This window comes from Trachurus trachurus (assembly GCF_905171665.1).
Source record: "Trachurus trachurus genome assembly, chromosome: 5".
NCBI lineage: Eukaryota > Metazoa > Chordata > Actinopteri > Carangiformes > Carangidae > Trachurus > Trachurus trachurus.
In genome coordinates this window covers 26,885,902-26,902,276 of record NC_139896.1, presented here as the reverse complement: position 1 = coordinate 26,902,276, position 16,375 = coordinate 26,885,902, and the positions used below count along the sequence as shown (strand labels likewise).

General features: G+C 42.9%; 1 protein-coding gene across 1 annotated transcript in view; it reads left to right on the top strand.

Annotated features, from left to right (window-relative positions):
* The window catches only part of celsr2 (cadherin, EGF LAG seven-pass G-type receptor 2), a 63,447-nt gene extending 49,793 nt beyond the window's left edge, over positions 1–13,654 (top strand). Inside the window, exons 15-34 of the mRNA XM_083972223.1 lie at positions 231–414; positions 574–675; positions 806–900; positions 2,075–2,284; positions 2,517–2,700; positions 3,303–3,621; positions 4,684–4,851; positions 4,940–5,063; positions 5,165–5,365; positions 5,692–5,866; positions 6,396–6,508; positions 7,445–7,527; positions 7,752–7,878; positions 7,973–8,083; positions 9,061–9,191; positions 9,274–9,359; positions 9,442–9,606; positions 10,745–10,933; positions 11,075–11,282; positions 13,580–13,654. Of these exons, the coding sequence (XP_083828349.1) occupies positions 231–414; positions 574–675; positions 806–900; positions 2,075–2,284; positions 2,517–2,700; positions 3,303–3,621; positions 4,684–4,851; positions 4,940–5,063; positions 5,165–5,365; positions 5,692–5,866; positions 6,396–6,508; positions 7,445–7,527; positions 7,752–7,878; positions 7,973–8,083; positions 9,061–9,191; positions 9,274–9,359; positions 9,442–9,606; positions 10,745–10,933; positions 11,075–11,282; positions 13,580–13,604 (3,000 nt within the window). The 3' untranslated portion in view covers positions 13,605–13,654. The remainder of the gene's footprint in view (positions 1–230; positions 415–573; positions 676–805; positions 901–2,074; positions 2,285–2,516; positions 2,701–3,302; positions 3,622–4,683; positions 4,852–4,939; positions 5,064–5,164; positions 5,366–5,691; positions 5,867–6,395; positions 6,509–7,444; positions 7,528–7,751; positions 7,879–7,972; positions 8,084–9,060; positions 9,192–9,273; positions 9,360–9,441; positions 9,607–10,744; positions 10,934–11,074; positions 11,283–13,579) is intronic.
* Positions 13,655–16,375: the final 2,721 nt, after the last annotated feature.

Here is a 16,375-nt window from a genome sequence, read left to right as displayed (position 1 = left end):
ACATACAATAGGCACTCTATAGTAGTATAGTATATAACACTGTGTTTTATTACTGTTTATTTTCTGAACAGAATACTATACCAGATGTTTGAAGAGACTCAAACTGCCAATGACGCACCTAAAAAGAAAATATCAAGACTTTTGAAAATTAAATTCAAGTGAACTCAGTAAAATGAATAATGAATGTTAAAAATGGTTAATCAGCACTTGTGTCTCCATCCTGTCTCCAGGACAACCATTACCGCCCTGATGGCAGCGACACCTGCCTGCTGTGCGACTGCTACCCGGTCGGCTCCTTCTCCAGAGCTTGTGACAGAGAGAGCGGTCAGTGTCAGTGTAAACCCGGTGTGATCGGTCGCCAGTGTGACCGCTGTGACAACCCCTTCGCTGAGGTTTCTCCCAACGGCTGTGAAGGTCAGACCTCATCAGATCGCTCTCACATTATTGAAATGCTTGATTTTTAATCCCCTTTTTTCATTAGAGCTACAAATATATTAAAATATGTTTCCAATTTTACCCTGGTCGTCTCCCTCCCTCCCTCCCTCCCTCCTCACCGTTCTGCTCCTCTCTCAGTTATCTATGACAGCTGCCCTCAGGCCATCGAGGCTGGGATCTGGTGGCCCAGGACGAAGTTTGGTCTCCCTGCAGCAGTTCCCTGTCCCAAGGGAACGCTCGGTATGATGGTTTTTTTAGCAGCTCATCAAATTACCATATAATAATGGCAATATATGAAACTTGCCTGGAGCCCTCCTCCGCTCTCATGTGATGACTCTCCACCGCTCTCTCTCTCTCTCCTCCATCGCAGGCACAGCGATCCGACACTGTGATGAGCACCGGGGCTGGCTGCCTCCCAATCTCTTCAACTGCACCTCTGTCACCTTCAGCAAGCTGAAAGCCCTGGTGTGTACTGTAGCTCCCGTCTCTGTCACTTTCAAATGTCACCATGCAACTTTCACAATCAGCCCCTGGTTCAGGAGGAGGCTGCAGCCCAGTGGTGCTAACACAACGGGTTTATGTCGTAACACAAAATAACAGTAACACCATTCTGATATTCACTATGTTCTGCACCAAAGTTGAGTGCGTTTTCATGCCAATATTTGCTGAGCAAACACAAAGCACAGCTGAGACTCATGGAAATATGATTAAATTTAGTCGATCCATTTATCTGACCAAACATTATTAAAGGGATATTTCAACATTTTGGCAAATTCGCCTATTACCATTATCCCTATAGTTTTAGCAGTAGGTTCATTACCTTTAGTTGTCAGTGCAAGCTGTTTTTAGAACAGCAGGACAGAGAGACATGAGCTGCACGGTATTTCCATGTTTCCCTCATCAAACTAAATACACAATACACCACACTATGAAATAATTATGTAACCTTACAACACAGAATTGTTTTCGAGGCAAATAATGCAGCCGGAACTACATTCCAGACACGGCTGCTGGGCGGAGTGATTTCAAAAGCAAGTAGTTCCAAGTAATGTTACATAATTTTACGTTATTTATTTTGTAGCCTGGTGAATGTGTCCACCAGAGTGTTTTGGAGTTGTTCGATTCTGTATTGTTTGATGAGCGAAACGTGGAAATACCGTGCAGCTCGCTTCACTTCCCAGCCAATCCAAAAACAGCTTGCACCGATAATTAAAGGTAATGAACCTACTGCTAAGACTATAGTGATTATGGCAATAGGTGAATTTACCAAAATGTTGAAATATCCCTTTAAACGACACATAATAAAACCTCATGGTGGATGTGAGGGGAGGTCAGTGCTGTAAATCTATCAGCCAAGTGCCATGAACGTCTGTGAGACACCAGCGTGCACGTTCAGATGTTTCACTGCAGAGGTGAAAACTTGATGGGTCAAAAGTCAGAAAATCCCTGTTCATCCCACCGGGAGCGCTCAAGCAACATCACATGAACACAAAAGATAGAAAATCATAGAAACATGTCATTTGAAATAGAAAGTCAACCTCATGATATTTAGATCTGGACTGACCGACAGAGCCTCACTCACCCCACTTCAGTGTCTACATGTTACTTGATGCTTGTGTTTTGTCTTGTCTCCCCCCAGTCCGATAAGTTTTCCCGTAACGCGTCCCTCCTGGACTCTGGACATGTGCAGCAGACAGCTGCCATGTTGGCCAACGCCACCCTGCACACAGAGAGATACTACGGCAGCGATGTGAAAGTGGCCTACCGGCTCACACAGAGTCTGCTGCAGCATGAGTGCAGCCAGCACGGCTTCAACCTCACGGCCACGCAGGACGTCCACTTCACCGAGGTGAGCGGGCGGCACGCTGTCTGAGCTGATCCCAGAGCAGCAGGAGAGAAAGTCCAAGCAGTAGATTGTTGCAGTTCTTGCAGTAAACAGAACTGGTGTCTAAACAGAAGGGCAGTGTTGCTTGGTGGGACATCACAGCCCTCCACGCTGCGTCTGCAGGGAATACATTACACTTGATTTCACTCTCCGCTCTGACATGCTGTCACACTGAACTCTCGCTGTTTCCTCCCAGAATCTGGTCCGTGTGGGCAGCGCCATCCTGTCTCCAGACACCCGGCAGCACTGGGAGCTGATCCAGCATTCAGAGGGCGGAACGGCGGCGCTGCTGCGCCACTATGAGGAATACGCTAACACGCTGGCACAGAACATGAGGAAGACTTATCTCAGCCCCTTCACCATCGTCACACCACATATAGGTGAATGTTTTATCAGGAAATATCAGGCATCATCATGTTAATTAATCAAGAACAGGTTATGTTATGTTAAGTGAAAGCTGAAATTTAAAGTCAAGTAGTGATGGTCAGTAGTAGTCGGCTACTTTTACAACATATGATAATGATCATAATGTAACATGACTTCTCAGTAAATGACAGAATGAATCTGGGCTGATAAATAATGTAAAACAAATCAATTAACACCCAACAAAATGAACATGAGCAGAGTTAACGTCATCTTTACACATATTCTCCATTTAGACAAACCTGTCAAGCTCAGTGTTAATACTTAGAGATGCCTCTATCCAAACCATAATGATAATATACCATGTTCCAGTGTTAATCAAGAAGATGGAGGTTCAGTCATCACTCTCTCATAACACAGTAACATTTTGGACAGAAGCGTGTTTCTCACAATAATTAGAGTAAATAATTAAAAAATATAAAATAAAAGCTTCTGAAGCTCAATTTTGTGGAAAAAAAGGTGTTTTTTTGTTGTTGTTAAAAGGTGAAGTGACTATGAAAATCATTTTGATAAAAGCTGAGTTCCTGTCCTGACTGTGTCTCTGGCTGCGTCCTCTCAGTCATCTCTGTGGACCGGCTGAAGAAGATGAACTTCGCCGGAGCCAGACTCCCGCGGTACCAGTCCCTGAGGGGCCCTCGCCCCGTCGACCTGGAGACGGTCGTCACGCTGCCGGACTCTGTCTTCCAACCAGCTGTGGACACCAAGGGCCACAGGCACCTGGATGTTTTCCCAGAGTCCTCGCTGAGGAACCGCTCAGCCAACAGGAAGAGACGTCACCCTGACGACAGCCAGCAGGACGCCATCGCCAGCGTCATCATCTTCCACAGCCTGGCCGCGTTGCTACCAGAGAGCTACGATCCTGACAAGAGGAGTCTGCGGTGAGGACGAGACCTCCACCACGGAGCTGTTTTCACATCACTGTCATAGTTGAGACTAACGCATAGGTGGAAGTTTTTGATCTTGATTTTTGTATAACTTTTTATTTTAACATTTTAGTCATTTTACAGAACATTTCCTGACATATGGCTTCGTATAATAAATGAGTGACAGGCCGTATAGCGATATAAGTTACAATTAAAATAAACAATGAAATAAATAAATAACCAAATAATAAATAATAAAAATAATAAATACATTAAAAAATAGGTAAATAAAATACAATTAAAAATTAAAATAGGAATTAAATACTAAGAATAGAAATAAATAGATAAAATAAATAAATTACTTAATTAAATAAGAAGTAAAATTAAAAATAGGTAATAAAACACACCTATATCCATACATAAACATACACACACATGCATTGCCTACACATACCTTCATACACATATACACACATACATTTAAGATAAGGAGGTATATATTATTAATGCATAAAGATAAAGTATAAAAACAGAATAAGTAAAAGTAAAGCAAAATAGAAATAATTACATAAAAAAACTAAAATAATTATGATATTAATCATAGTAAAAATAAAAGAACAGGTAGAGGAGCAGATATCCATAGATAGTGGCTAAAAGGAAAAGGAGGCATCTCTTCCCAACAGCACTCCATCCTAACATCCCATCCATCAAACACTCAGGTATCAGGTACAGCAGACTTCGTTCTATCATGAATACATTTTTCAGTCTCTGGATCCATTGACCTATGGTTGGCAGTTTTGCATCTCACTGTATTCATTTTCTTTGCTACTAATAAAAGAATCCTCAGTATATACGGCTGCTCTGCATTATATAGGGTATAGGGATTGGCTCCCAACAAAAGCAACAATGGTTCTAGAGCAACAACTATCTCCTAAATAGTATCAATTTCCTTTTTAACATTATCCCAAAATCCTTGTATGTCTGGACAATCCCAGAAAACATTCTCCTGGGTTTTGTTGACACTGAACCTCCTTCAGAGCTTTGTTGAGTTCAAGTCTTTGTGTCTCTTTGCCTCAGAGTGCCAAAGCGTCCGGTCATCAACACTCCCGTGGTCAGTATCACAGTGCACGACAACGACGAGCTGCTGCAGCACACACTGGACAAACCCATCACGGTGCAGTTCCGCCTGGTCACCACCGAGGAGCGCTCCAAACCCATCTGTGTCTTCTGGAACCACACCATACTGTGAGTGCAACAACACACACACACAAAGAGCTGATGGAGACACAACATGTTGATTGACGTCTCATTCTCTGTGTGTGTTTGGTACCAGGGCTGGTAACGGCGGCTGGTCAGCCAAGGGCTGCGAGGTGGTTTTCAGAAACAGCACCCACATCAGCTGTCAGTGTTACCACATGACCAGCTTTGCCGTGCTCATGGACGTTTCCAGGAGAGAAGTGAGTCGACATTTCAGCTTCAGCTCATCAAACGGCACCGTCACTTCTTTACTCTGTCAAACACTCACCCTCTCTCTCACCCTCTGATGTGTGTGTGTCAGAACGGAGAGATCCTGCCCATCAAAGTCCTGACGTGGAGCACGGCGGGCGTGACGCTGGGCTTCCTCCTCCTCACCACCATCTTCCTCCTCTGTCTGAGGGCCATGCAGTGCAACAAGACCAGCATCATCAACAATGGAGCCACCGCGCTCTTCCTCTCTGAGTTGACCTTCATCTTGGGGATCAACCAGGCCGACAACCTGGTAAACAATCTGTGTTTCCACTTCCTTCACTTCTGCTGTTATAAACTTCTTCTTTTTTTTGCATGTCTTTATTAGTTTTTTGTTTGCAAATTACAACAAATCAAACAACAAGACATTATCACATGCAACAAAGCAAACTTTTCCTCCCTATTCTCCATCCCATCCCCTCTTCCTCTCACCAAATACGTACAAGACAAACATGTTGTAACTATAAAAATAAGATGAAAATAAAGCAAAAAGGAAGAAAATAAATAAATAAAGTAATTGTGTTATTACTTGTGCTGTTTTAACTAACCCCTCATTTCCCCCTCACCTTCTCTCTGTAGTTTCTGTGCACCATCATTGCCATCCTGCTGCACTTCTTCTACCTGTGCACTTTCTCCTGGCTGTTCCTGGAGGGGCTGCACGTCTACCGGATGATCAGCGAAGTGCGAGACATCAACTATGGACCCATGAGATTTTACTACCTAATTGGCTGGGGGGTGCCTGCCTTCATCACAGGTCTGAGCTCTCACTGTAGCAAATGGTGTCATTCATAAAATACACTGCAGACTCTCAGATAAAATTCAACATTGAACCCTAATGTATAACTGGGATGAACTCAGAGGCCATTTTATTAGATATACTGTACATGCACAGTCAAATGTAATATTGGATGCAGCATGAGATGAGTTTCTGTACATGTTGGTTTTAATATTTAGTCAACTTGCATCACTTTTGCCTGGAATGAGTTTGGAGCAGGGAAGCTTTTAAGATTCTTTCAGCAGGGACACCACTAAATTATAAATTACATCACTGATCAATTATTATCAAAGATGTTTGCAGTTTTCCAGTATGATCCTCGTGCTGTTGCTTCATGTAGAAACGTTCACATGAAAATGACTGTCAGAGAATACGAGACGTCCCTCCAGTAAAATGCTATCTCGTAAACTTCCGGTCAGAATCAGGGCTTGGTGTTGAAATGACAGATGTTAAATGGTGAATATGTGACGGGTGATTAAGGGTTTGGTGCGTGGCTCTCTGTCTCCAGGCTTGGCGGTGGGACTGGACCCTGAGGGCTACGGGAACCCAGACTTCTGCTGGCTGTCCATGTACGACACTCTGATCTGGAGCTTTGCTGGACCCATCGCCTTGGCCGTGTCGGTGAGTTTTTACATGGTGACAGCAGGAGGCTGCAACATTTTGGCAAATCCCTAAAGTCATAGCAGTAGGTTCGTTACCTTTATTTGTAAAGTGTAGCGGTGTAAGCTGTTTTTAGAAGAGCTACGCTACAGAGGCTAATGGGATTTCTTGGTTTCCCTCATCAAACTCATCAAATACACAATCCTACAACTCGAAAACGCTCTGGTGGACAAGTTGTGACCTGCACATTCACCACGCTATGAAATAATAATGGAACGTTACGAGACAGAGTTGTTTTCGAGGTCAATACAGAGACTGCTTGATGAAGGCAACGCGCATCAGTGGTTTTGCATGAATTCCCATGAGCTCATGAGAAATCCCATGAGCCTCCGTAGCGTAGCTCTGAGCAGCTTGCCGCTCAGCTCGGCCATTCTAGAAATAGCTTGCAACAACAAATAAAGGTAACGAACCTACTGCTATGACTATAGGGATTATGGCAATGGGCCAATTTGCCAAAATGTTGAACTATCCCTTTAAACACTATGTATGAACACACCTGTCACTCTTCAGCAGAATCAAGATAATGATCTTTGGTCAATACATTGTTTTTACTTTTCTGGCCTTTGTGTGTGTGTGTGTGTGTGTGTGTGTGTGTGTGTGTGTGTGTGTGTGTGTGAGAGAGAGAGAGAGAGAGAGAGAGAGAGAGAGAGAGAGAGAGAGAGAGAGAGAGAGAGAGAGGAAATCAGAGGATGTAGTGTGCATGTAAACACACTCATTGTCATATATATCAATGTCGTCTGAGAATGATTGTTATGAGATTCTTCATATTGCCCAGCTCTAACTGACATTCATATTGACTCACCGGAACAGTTGCAGAGAAAATGATTGACAGATGCGTTTGATGTCGGCCTCCTGCTGTATTGTGTTTGATGATGCAGCTCCATGTTTGGTCCACAGATGAATATCTTCCTGTACATCCTGTCATCTAAAGCCTCCTGCTCCCTGAGGCACCACAGCATCGACAAGAAAGAGCCTCGTGTGTGAGTGGAACGACACTTCACTCAAACATCCACACCAACATCTGTTAGCACGCTGCCTGTTCCACAGACAGTCTGTGTTCAGCATCGTCTGATTTATAACTAAGACCCTGACCTCGTCCTCGGTGCATTCTGCTCTCTGGGTCAATGAAGGCATGAAGAATCGTCCCGACAGCTCCTCACTTCTTCACTCTTGTGTTCTCTCTCATGTGATCTCTGTCCTGCAGCTCAGGCCTGAAGACAGCAGGGGGCGTCCTCCTCCTGGTCTCAGTCACGTGTTTTCTGGCGCTCCTGTCCGTCAACAGCGACATGATCATCTTCCACTACCTGTTCGCTGGCTTCAACTGTGTGCAGGTGAGGCCTCCAGTTCCCCCCCCTGAAGCAGCACCGAGGGGATGCTTCTGCTTTTTGTCCTGACCGCGTCCTCTCCTCTGTTGTCCCACCCCAGGGTCCATTCGTCTTCTTCTTCCGCATCGTCTTCAATAAGGAAGCAAGGAATGCCATGAAATACTGCTGCAGCCGCAAGCGCCCGGATCATATGATCGCATCCAAGAGCTCTGTGAGTCCCTGCATTCAGACCACATCTGGATCATAACAGGCACTGAGAGGCCTCAGGTTTTTGGTGTTTTCATGGGATTTCATGACAAGAAGAAAAATGCATAATGAGAATAATACAGTTCTTCTCAATTGCCAAGAGACATTTCACACAGTTCAAACTGTGCTCAAAACCAAACACTGTTGTCAGATCAGACCCCGAGTGTAGAAATCATTTTCATTGTTGACAAAATCTGTTTAGCACTGCTAAACAGATATAACCAGGAATCACATTACAACTACAACTGTACAATTATTCATCTACACAGCATCATGACGACGTGCTGTCAGGCCACAGGACTTACATACATTATGCAACACAAGTGCATCACAGTGCAAAGAGTGTTTCAGTGGGTGAGAATATGTTTGCAAGTTGTGTCTAACTAGGTGAAAAGTGCTTAAAGGGATAGTTCAACATTTTGGCAAATTGGCCCATTGCCATAATACCTGTAGTCATAGCAGTAGGTTCGTTACCCTTATTTGTTGGTGCAAGCTATTTTTAGAGCGTCCGAGCCGAGCGGCGAGCTGCTCAAGGCTGTGCTTACGGAGAGACTAATGGGATTTCTTGGTTTCCCTCATCAAACTCATCAAATACACAATCCAACAACTCCAAAACGCTCTGGTGGACAAGTTGTGACCTGCACATTCACCCCGCTATGAGATAATAACAGAAAGCTAACAAACCTTCTGCTATGACTATAGGGATTATGGCAATAGGCAAACTTGCCAAAATGTCGAACTATCCCTTTAAGGTTCTGCCAAAAGGGTGACCAATTCAATACATGGGTTCAGGGCACAGAGCATTTGGTTCAGACAATAGGGTTTAGTGTTTTAGCAATTGAGAAAAACTGTAAAAACCAAAGGTCTTTCAAAGCATCCTAATCAGTGTTCAGCCTCTGATTTTCCACTCCTTCATTCCTGTCCTCACCTCTGTATTTTCAGGCCTACAAATGCAACACTAACTACATGGACAGCAGGTTGTACCATCTCCCCTTTGGAGACTCCAGTGTGTCTCTGAACGGCACCATGCAGAGCGGCAAGAGCCAGCAGAGCTACGTGCCGTTTGTGCTCCGGTGAGGAAGTAACGCTGAGCTTTAAAACGCATAGAGAACGTCAGTCAGCAGCCAGGTGAACTGACGTCTGGTGTCTTTTCAGGGACGACGGCTTGAGCAACAGTCAGGCCCACATCGCTCAGAACGACCACACGTCGCTCTTCCATGAAACTAAAGAGCACCTGGACGGTACTTCTCTCCTCCTCCTCCATCTGTGACTCACCGAGCCTGCAGGAGAGAGCACTCCACTGACTTTTGTCTCTCTGTGCAGATCGAGACAGCGACTCAGACAGTGATCTGTCCCTGGAGGACGACCAGAGCGGCTCCTACGCCTCCACACACTCCTCTGACAGCGAGGATGAGGAGGGCCCCCTCCCACCAGAGGAATGCTGGGAAAACCTGGTGTCTAATGGGGCCAAGAGACCCCAACCACATGGTAAGGAAGCTTATCTATAGCTTAACTTCTGTGAGATTTTTTTTTTTTTTTCTTAAATAGATTTTATTGATTTTTATCAAACAAAACATAGACAACATACAAGTGCTCTCTGTATTCACAAAGATATCGAAACAGAAAGAAAAAAAAGTCCCACCGCCACCTCCAACTGTTGCATCAGTCACCCTATACACATACTGAACATACTGTGCCTTCTCTCATCCACGTATAGTGAAAGTAAAAATAGTACACGAGGCAATAACAGGGTGTATGACGTAGATAAAAAATAAGTAAATAAATGAAATGAAGATAAACAATAAAATACAATTTAAAATGCCTAAATATATTAAATAAAACCATCAATACCACGAAAATATATATACAGTATATACAAGTAGATAAATAATATAAAATAAATATCTCAAACAAGATCAGAACAAAAGCAGAGAAGGGGAGAATTAGAGACTGGCAATAACAGATAATAACATAATCATCCAGTGGAAGTATTCCAGTCTAAAGCATATTTCCCCTTATTTACAGTGTCCCAGAGGGACCTCAGAGAGGCCGACCATGTGTCCTCGAAGTGAGATATTTAATTTTTAATCATCTGAAAACAGGAAAAACAGCTGAAAAAGGCTCAGAGGATGGAACTTTTATTTAATCCAGGACAAGTATTTAAAGACTACTTTAAAGTTAAAGAAAATTCTTTCTTCACAAAGTAAGATGGATCTGAAGACCAAATACATAAAGACCTCCCAGCATTATACAGTCACATCCAATCCAATCCACTTTATGTATATAGCACACTTTAAAAACAACAAGGATACCAAGGTGCTGCACAACAGATACAAAACAGTAAAATAAAGAAAGTTAAAGTTAAAATACAGCTACCACTGAGAAAGCACGGCCCCCCTGGTCTTTTGTCTGCTTTTTGGCACAACGAGACATGAGATGTACTGAGGTGCCAAACCATGTATTGACTTAAAAACAAACAATAAAATCTTAAAATATATTCTGAAATGGACAGGGAGCCAGTGGCGGGAGGCAAGAACGGGGGTAATGTGATCGTGCTTGCACACGTCTAACTGAGCTACACATCCAGTCATTGTAGATCTCATTCCGCCTTTGTGTGTGTGTTCAGACAACAGTGTGAGTAAGATGTACTGGCCTGACTACACAGCAGCAGGGGACGGTGAGCTGAGGACAGACGGTCAGCTCGGCCCAGAGTCGGGCCGGGGCTGCGACGGCCGGACGTTACAGGACGGGACGCAGGACGCCATGACGATGCTACTGCCCAGTTTCCCCAACCTCAACGCCCACCCATACAAAGGTGCAGTTCAGTTCAGCACACACAGCAGGAGTGTGGAGAGCATTCACACTGTACTTTGTTTGTAAACTCAACAGTACGCTGCTGACTATTGTTGTGCATGTTCACATGAAAACATCGCCTCTTGTTTCTGATTCAATTCAGGGATCCTAAAGAAGAAGCAGCTTTCTCCCATCGTAGAGAGGAACGGTCTCAGTCGCATCCACAACGAACTGTGTGACAAGGCCCCGGGCTCCACGTCACCACAGGGACTCTCCTCTGGCTCGGCCAGGCCCGGTCTGCCCGACCAGCTCAACGGTGTGGCCATGAGCATCAAAGCAGGGACGGTGGACGGAGACTCATCAGGATCAGAGTGAGTATATAGATATTAGATACTACACTGTAGCTGGAACAATGATAAACACACCTGATGTTGTTTTGTGATGCTCACTGTGAGTGTGAACGTACGTGTCAGTGTTGTGTCACTGTCATTCAGTGTGTCCTCCAGCTGTCTGTGTTGAATACGCTTCGTGCCTCCGTCCTCACTGGTTGTTGTTTTCATTGACCTCTGGTCGGCTCCATCTCCACACAATGATCTTGAACATTCAAGCACAGCCAAACGAAGACAGCACCTGTCCTGCTGCCACCCACATGGAGAGACCACTAACACTTTGAATGCCATTCATTGAAGTGGAATAAACGTGATGTGAAAGGCTTTTTACAAACCAGCTGTGCAGGTTTAATTACTTTACACTGACCGCTCATGTAGCACAGACCAGTGGACTGGCAGCTCCACTTTGACATGTTCCTCCTTAAGTAAATCATGTTCAAATCCACAGCAAAAGCAAAAATCAACCCTAACCCTCAAAGTATATATTATGGTTGCCCATAAAATTGGAAAACCTCTTTACCTGTCATGAAATGATTATGACAATGTGATTTATTCCTGATATATAAAGTGTATATCATCAACTGGTAACTGGCACTTAGTATGTGATTTTTAAGAGCTGCATCATTGGGTAGTCGTTTGTCTACAGACCATAGTGAAACGCTGCCATTAGAAATGTACACTGTGTGGTGAAGTTTGACCAACTGTCCATAACCCATAGATGTGCAGGTATGATAAATAAAGCATTATCACTTAGAGACAGTGGATGTTTGCATCACATGATTACTTGATCATCAAAATAGTTGCAGATAGATTTTCTATCAATGGAGTAATTGATGAAGTGACTTATTATTTCTTTGAAAACTTGTTTTCCATCTATTAAGGGTATATGGAGTTATCCAGACATGTAAATGTCAGCTATTGAAATACTTTATGCTTTACTTCCTGGAACATCTACAGATGACAAATTGATTGATTATAGATCTACAGTTGTGGATCCCTCACATTTCCATCAGTACCGCTGAAGTCATTAGGTTCAATACCCAGCTCTAATGAGTTGATGGTTTCGGAGAGATGATCTAAACAGTTTGAAACCAAACCCAGGTTTGTCTGTGATGACCTGCTGTCTGAGTGAGGACAGAGGAGTTTCCTCTAACAACACTGGTCTGTGCAGGAGCAGCTGCAGACACATGTTCAGCTTCAGTTAGTTTAGCTACTCTGAACTTCTGCAGCTGAGTGTCTAAAAAAAAGTAGAGACTCTGTTAACGCCTGGTTGGGACACGGTTATTTAGTGTCTCATAAACACTTGAATACAGTAGGAATAAACTTCAATCACACTTCACTAACCAACCTTCTCTGCTCCTTTTTCTCTCTCTCCAAAAATCACAGATTTTTATTCTTTAATTTTATCCCATGAAGCTCTGATCCTCATTCAGAGACAATCAGGATCATTTGCTGTGTCTCAGAGAGGATACTTCATTAAGGATGCTGGAGTGTCTGAGTTCTGACTAGGGCTGCAACTAACGATTATATTCATTATCGATTAATCTGTCGATTATTTAAACGATTAATCGATTAGTTGTTGTTAAATAATGTCAATCAGTGTTTCCTAAACCACCCAATGACGTCCTCAAATGTCTTGTTTTGTCCACAAACCAAAGAGATACTCAGTTTATTGTCATACAGGAACAAAGAAACCAGAAATATTCACATTTAAGAAGCTGAAATCTGAGAATTTGGACTTTTTTTTTGTAAGAAACTACTCAAACTGATTATTTGATTATCAATATAGTTGACGATTAATTTAATAATCGATTATTGTGCGATTAATCGATTAATTGTTGCGGCCCTAGTTCTAACAGGGGAGGGTTGTCTCACTGTGAGAGGCAACAAAACAGTTTTCCCTGTGTCATGTGACCATGTGTGTCAGTGGTCCCTCCTCTCCCACAATCCAAGATGGCGACTGTCAGGGAAGAGAAGAGTCTGCTGTTTTCCACTCAACTCTTCCACACCTGTCAATGTGAACACACTTTATGTACACACACGTATGAGCATAGAAGTATATGAACTGAGACACAGCAACTGTCTTCAGATTGGTGCATCACTTTGGCATCCGTCACCTCTCGCAGTCTGTGTGTGTGTGTCTGTGTGTGTGGAAGTGTTTCATGGCCTCACGTTTATTTCTTCTTTTTGTTTTCTTTCTTGTTTTGTGCTCCATTCATCTCCACCATCCTCCTATTCACCCTCCTCCTCCTCCTCCACCACCACCCTGTTTTTCCCAGCAGCCACTGCAACACCACCATGTGACCACGTTGACAGAAGGGGGTGTGTCTTTGCAGGTGAAAGAGCGTCCTTCCTCGACACTGGCTGCGCAGGGAGCACAGCACTGGACTTTCCCTTTAAAAAAAAAGAACTATGTGGAAAAAGGAGGAGTTCTGTGTCGTCATCATGATCCTCTGAAGGTGTGTGTGTGCATGTACGTGTGTGTGTGTGTACATATATGTGTGTGCCAAACCTCAGGAGTCACTGCACTGGCCCAAGCTCATGCACAATGACATGAGTCTCACTGAAATCATTTTGTTTACATACTTGAAGCAATGCACTTTTTTATTTACTGCTCACATTTGTTGGCAGTTGACGTTTTGTAGTGGTTTTTTTTTTTATTATTTGGTTTTTTGAAGACTGTGGAACAATAAAGAGGTCGTGTTGGGTTGTTTTCTTTTGTTTTTTTGGGTGGATCATTTAGCTGTAGACCTGCAAACATTCAGGGACATTCCTTTTCCACGCGTAGCTACTTTGTGTTTCTGGTTTGCCTGTTTCTGTTTGTGCCGGAGCCGTTATAGTGTTTGTGCCAGTCTGAGGTTTGACGTGTTCAGACGTGTTGAGCTGTTCAAATGCCGGGGAAACGTCCAAGGGGACACTGGACGACGGAGGACAGGTCGTTCAGACGCAGAGACTCTTCACGTCTGTTGCTCCGTATAAGCTAGCTGTCTCCAGAGGGCGCTCAGCCTGCGTGTGTGCTACTACAAAGGACTCAAAGGCCTTTTGATACATCCATTAGTTTGTTTTTGTACATTGATGAGAGGACATTTTTTATGGACGTTTAAAGTGCTCTCATTTTTCATCTGAGCGATGAACACATTCATTCAAAGTCAGTGACTAAACAGCTGTATTTTATAGATTAGTTATGGAGCTTTTGTCTTTTGTAAAATAATGAAATACATGAAAGTGTGTGCTGTAATACTATTTGAGCTGTAATCCATTCCTACTGTACAGAGTGGCCTGTAAATGAATCCAGAACATATCTTTAAATGTAAGTAAAAATGGAAACTTCCTTCACACGGTCAGAATTCAGTCAAATCAATGTCATGTTTGTGGATGCTTTCTTTTTTTTTTTTTCTTCTTTTTTTTTACAAAACATATGAATTTAATGTATAAACTTAATGCCATAAGAATCAACACTACCAGGTCAATCATATCCAACTCTGGTATCCCAACAGAGGACTGTCACTTTTACTCTGCCGCTCCTGTTTTTACTGATTAAACTGTTTTCTACCATTTTCATCTTACCTTGTTTTTTTTTTATCAGTGCCAAGTCAAAAGCCATTGATTTGAAATGATGCTGTTATCCCCTGTATGAAGTAATCATTTATTATAGAGGATTTCCCTGTATCCATCTGTATCCTGAGCATGTATTATGCTACTGTATATATGAGCCCTCACCCTGAGTAGTCTTTGCTCAGGTACTGACACTTGCTGTGTTCGCTCTGAGTCTTTCTGTGTCATGTGAGTATTGAAGACTGTGAATTGATAGATAAGATGCTGCGGACGCTTCATCCACTCCAGCAGCTCCTGTTCCAGAGTGAAGAAGACCCAGGGAATAGCTCTCACACTTTCATGTCTGTATACTACAGTCTATACTACTACGATGAAGATGAGACTGAGCCTGACTGAGCATGAGAGCTGTTTAACTGTGAAACAGAATGAAATATAATGAAGACTAAGGATACAGCTATGTAACACAAAACTACTACCATGTAACAACACTGTGTAGTGGATACCACCTCTTTCTCTCCACAGTAAACTCAAGTGAGTCTGGGTATGACCAATAACTGATCCAGCCTTGTTGATCATTTAATTGATCCTGTTTTTATCATTAATAATCATGCTGCCTCCACCAAAGTACAGAAAAAAGGACAAAACAAACAATCAGAGTTTCTTCTGGAAAAAAAATAAAGTCTCACCCTCAGTGTGTTCTTCCAGTTTAAATGACTGTCCACTCAGATCTCAACAGTTTCTATCTGCTCAGCCTGAACTGTCACTGAGAAGAGCTCCTCTTCAGTCGTTGATTTTTTAAGTACAGGATCAACTTTTCAACAGCAGTAACAGGAAAGGCTCAAGGAAGTGCATCAGTCAAAAAACAAAGAGAAAAAAATAACAAAACATTCTTGAAAACGCATATAAAATAACTTGTATAAACACATTTTAAATTAATTTGGTTTATATCTGGGCAATTAGAACATGTTATAGTTGAATGCCCCCAGTGCATGTGTCATTACCATCACACCAACTGTTTTAGAGCAATAAAGGTTTTTCAGACTACCATTCAGTTGTTGCAACTGGTTGTACCAGACAGAAGCATCATGACTTATTGATCTCTACAAATGAGAGTAATCTCCTGGTCTGTGGTTTGACATTCGAAGAAAGGTTTGAAATACAAAAAAACGGATTTAAAAAATATATATATTTCAAGGTCAAGGTCAAAAAGGTCAAAAGTGTCTGCAATGAGTTACCCATATATGGAATTTTGCTAATAAAGAAATAAGATTGACAACACACAACTTCTTCCTGACAGAGTCCACAGTGTGAATCAAACAGTGGCATCTGGAATCCAAAGAGCAGGTTAAACCAGCCTGCCATCCACTACTCCCATTAAACCGGTCTGTTCTCCCTGCCAAGCTGCCTTCGTCTGTGTTTAGCTCAGTTGTTAGAGCACCCGCCCCATGTGTTGAGGCTATAGTCCTCACTGCAGGTGACCCTGGTTTGAATCCCACGCCGAGCGGTCCTATCCTACGTGT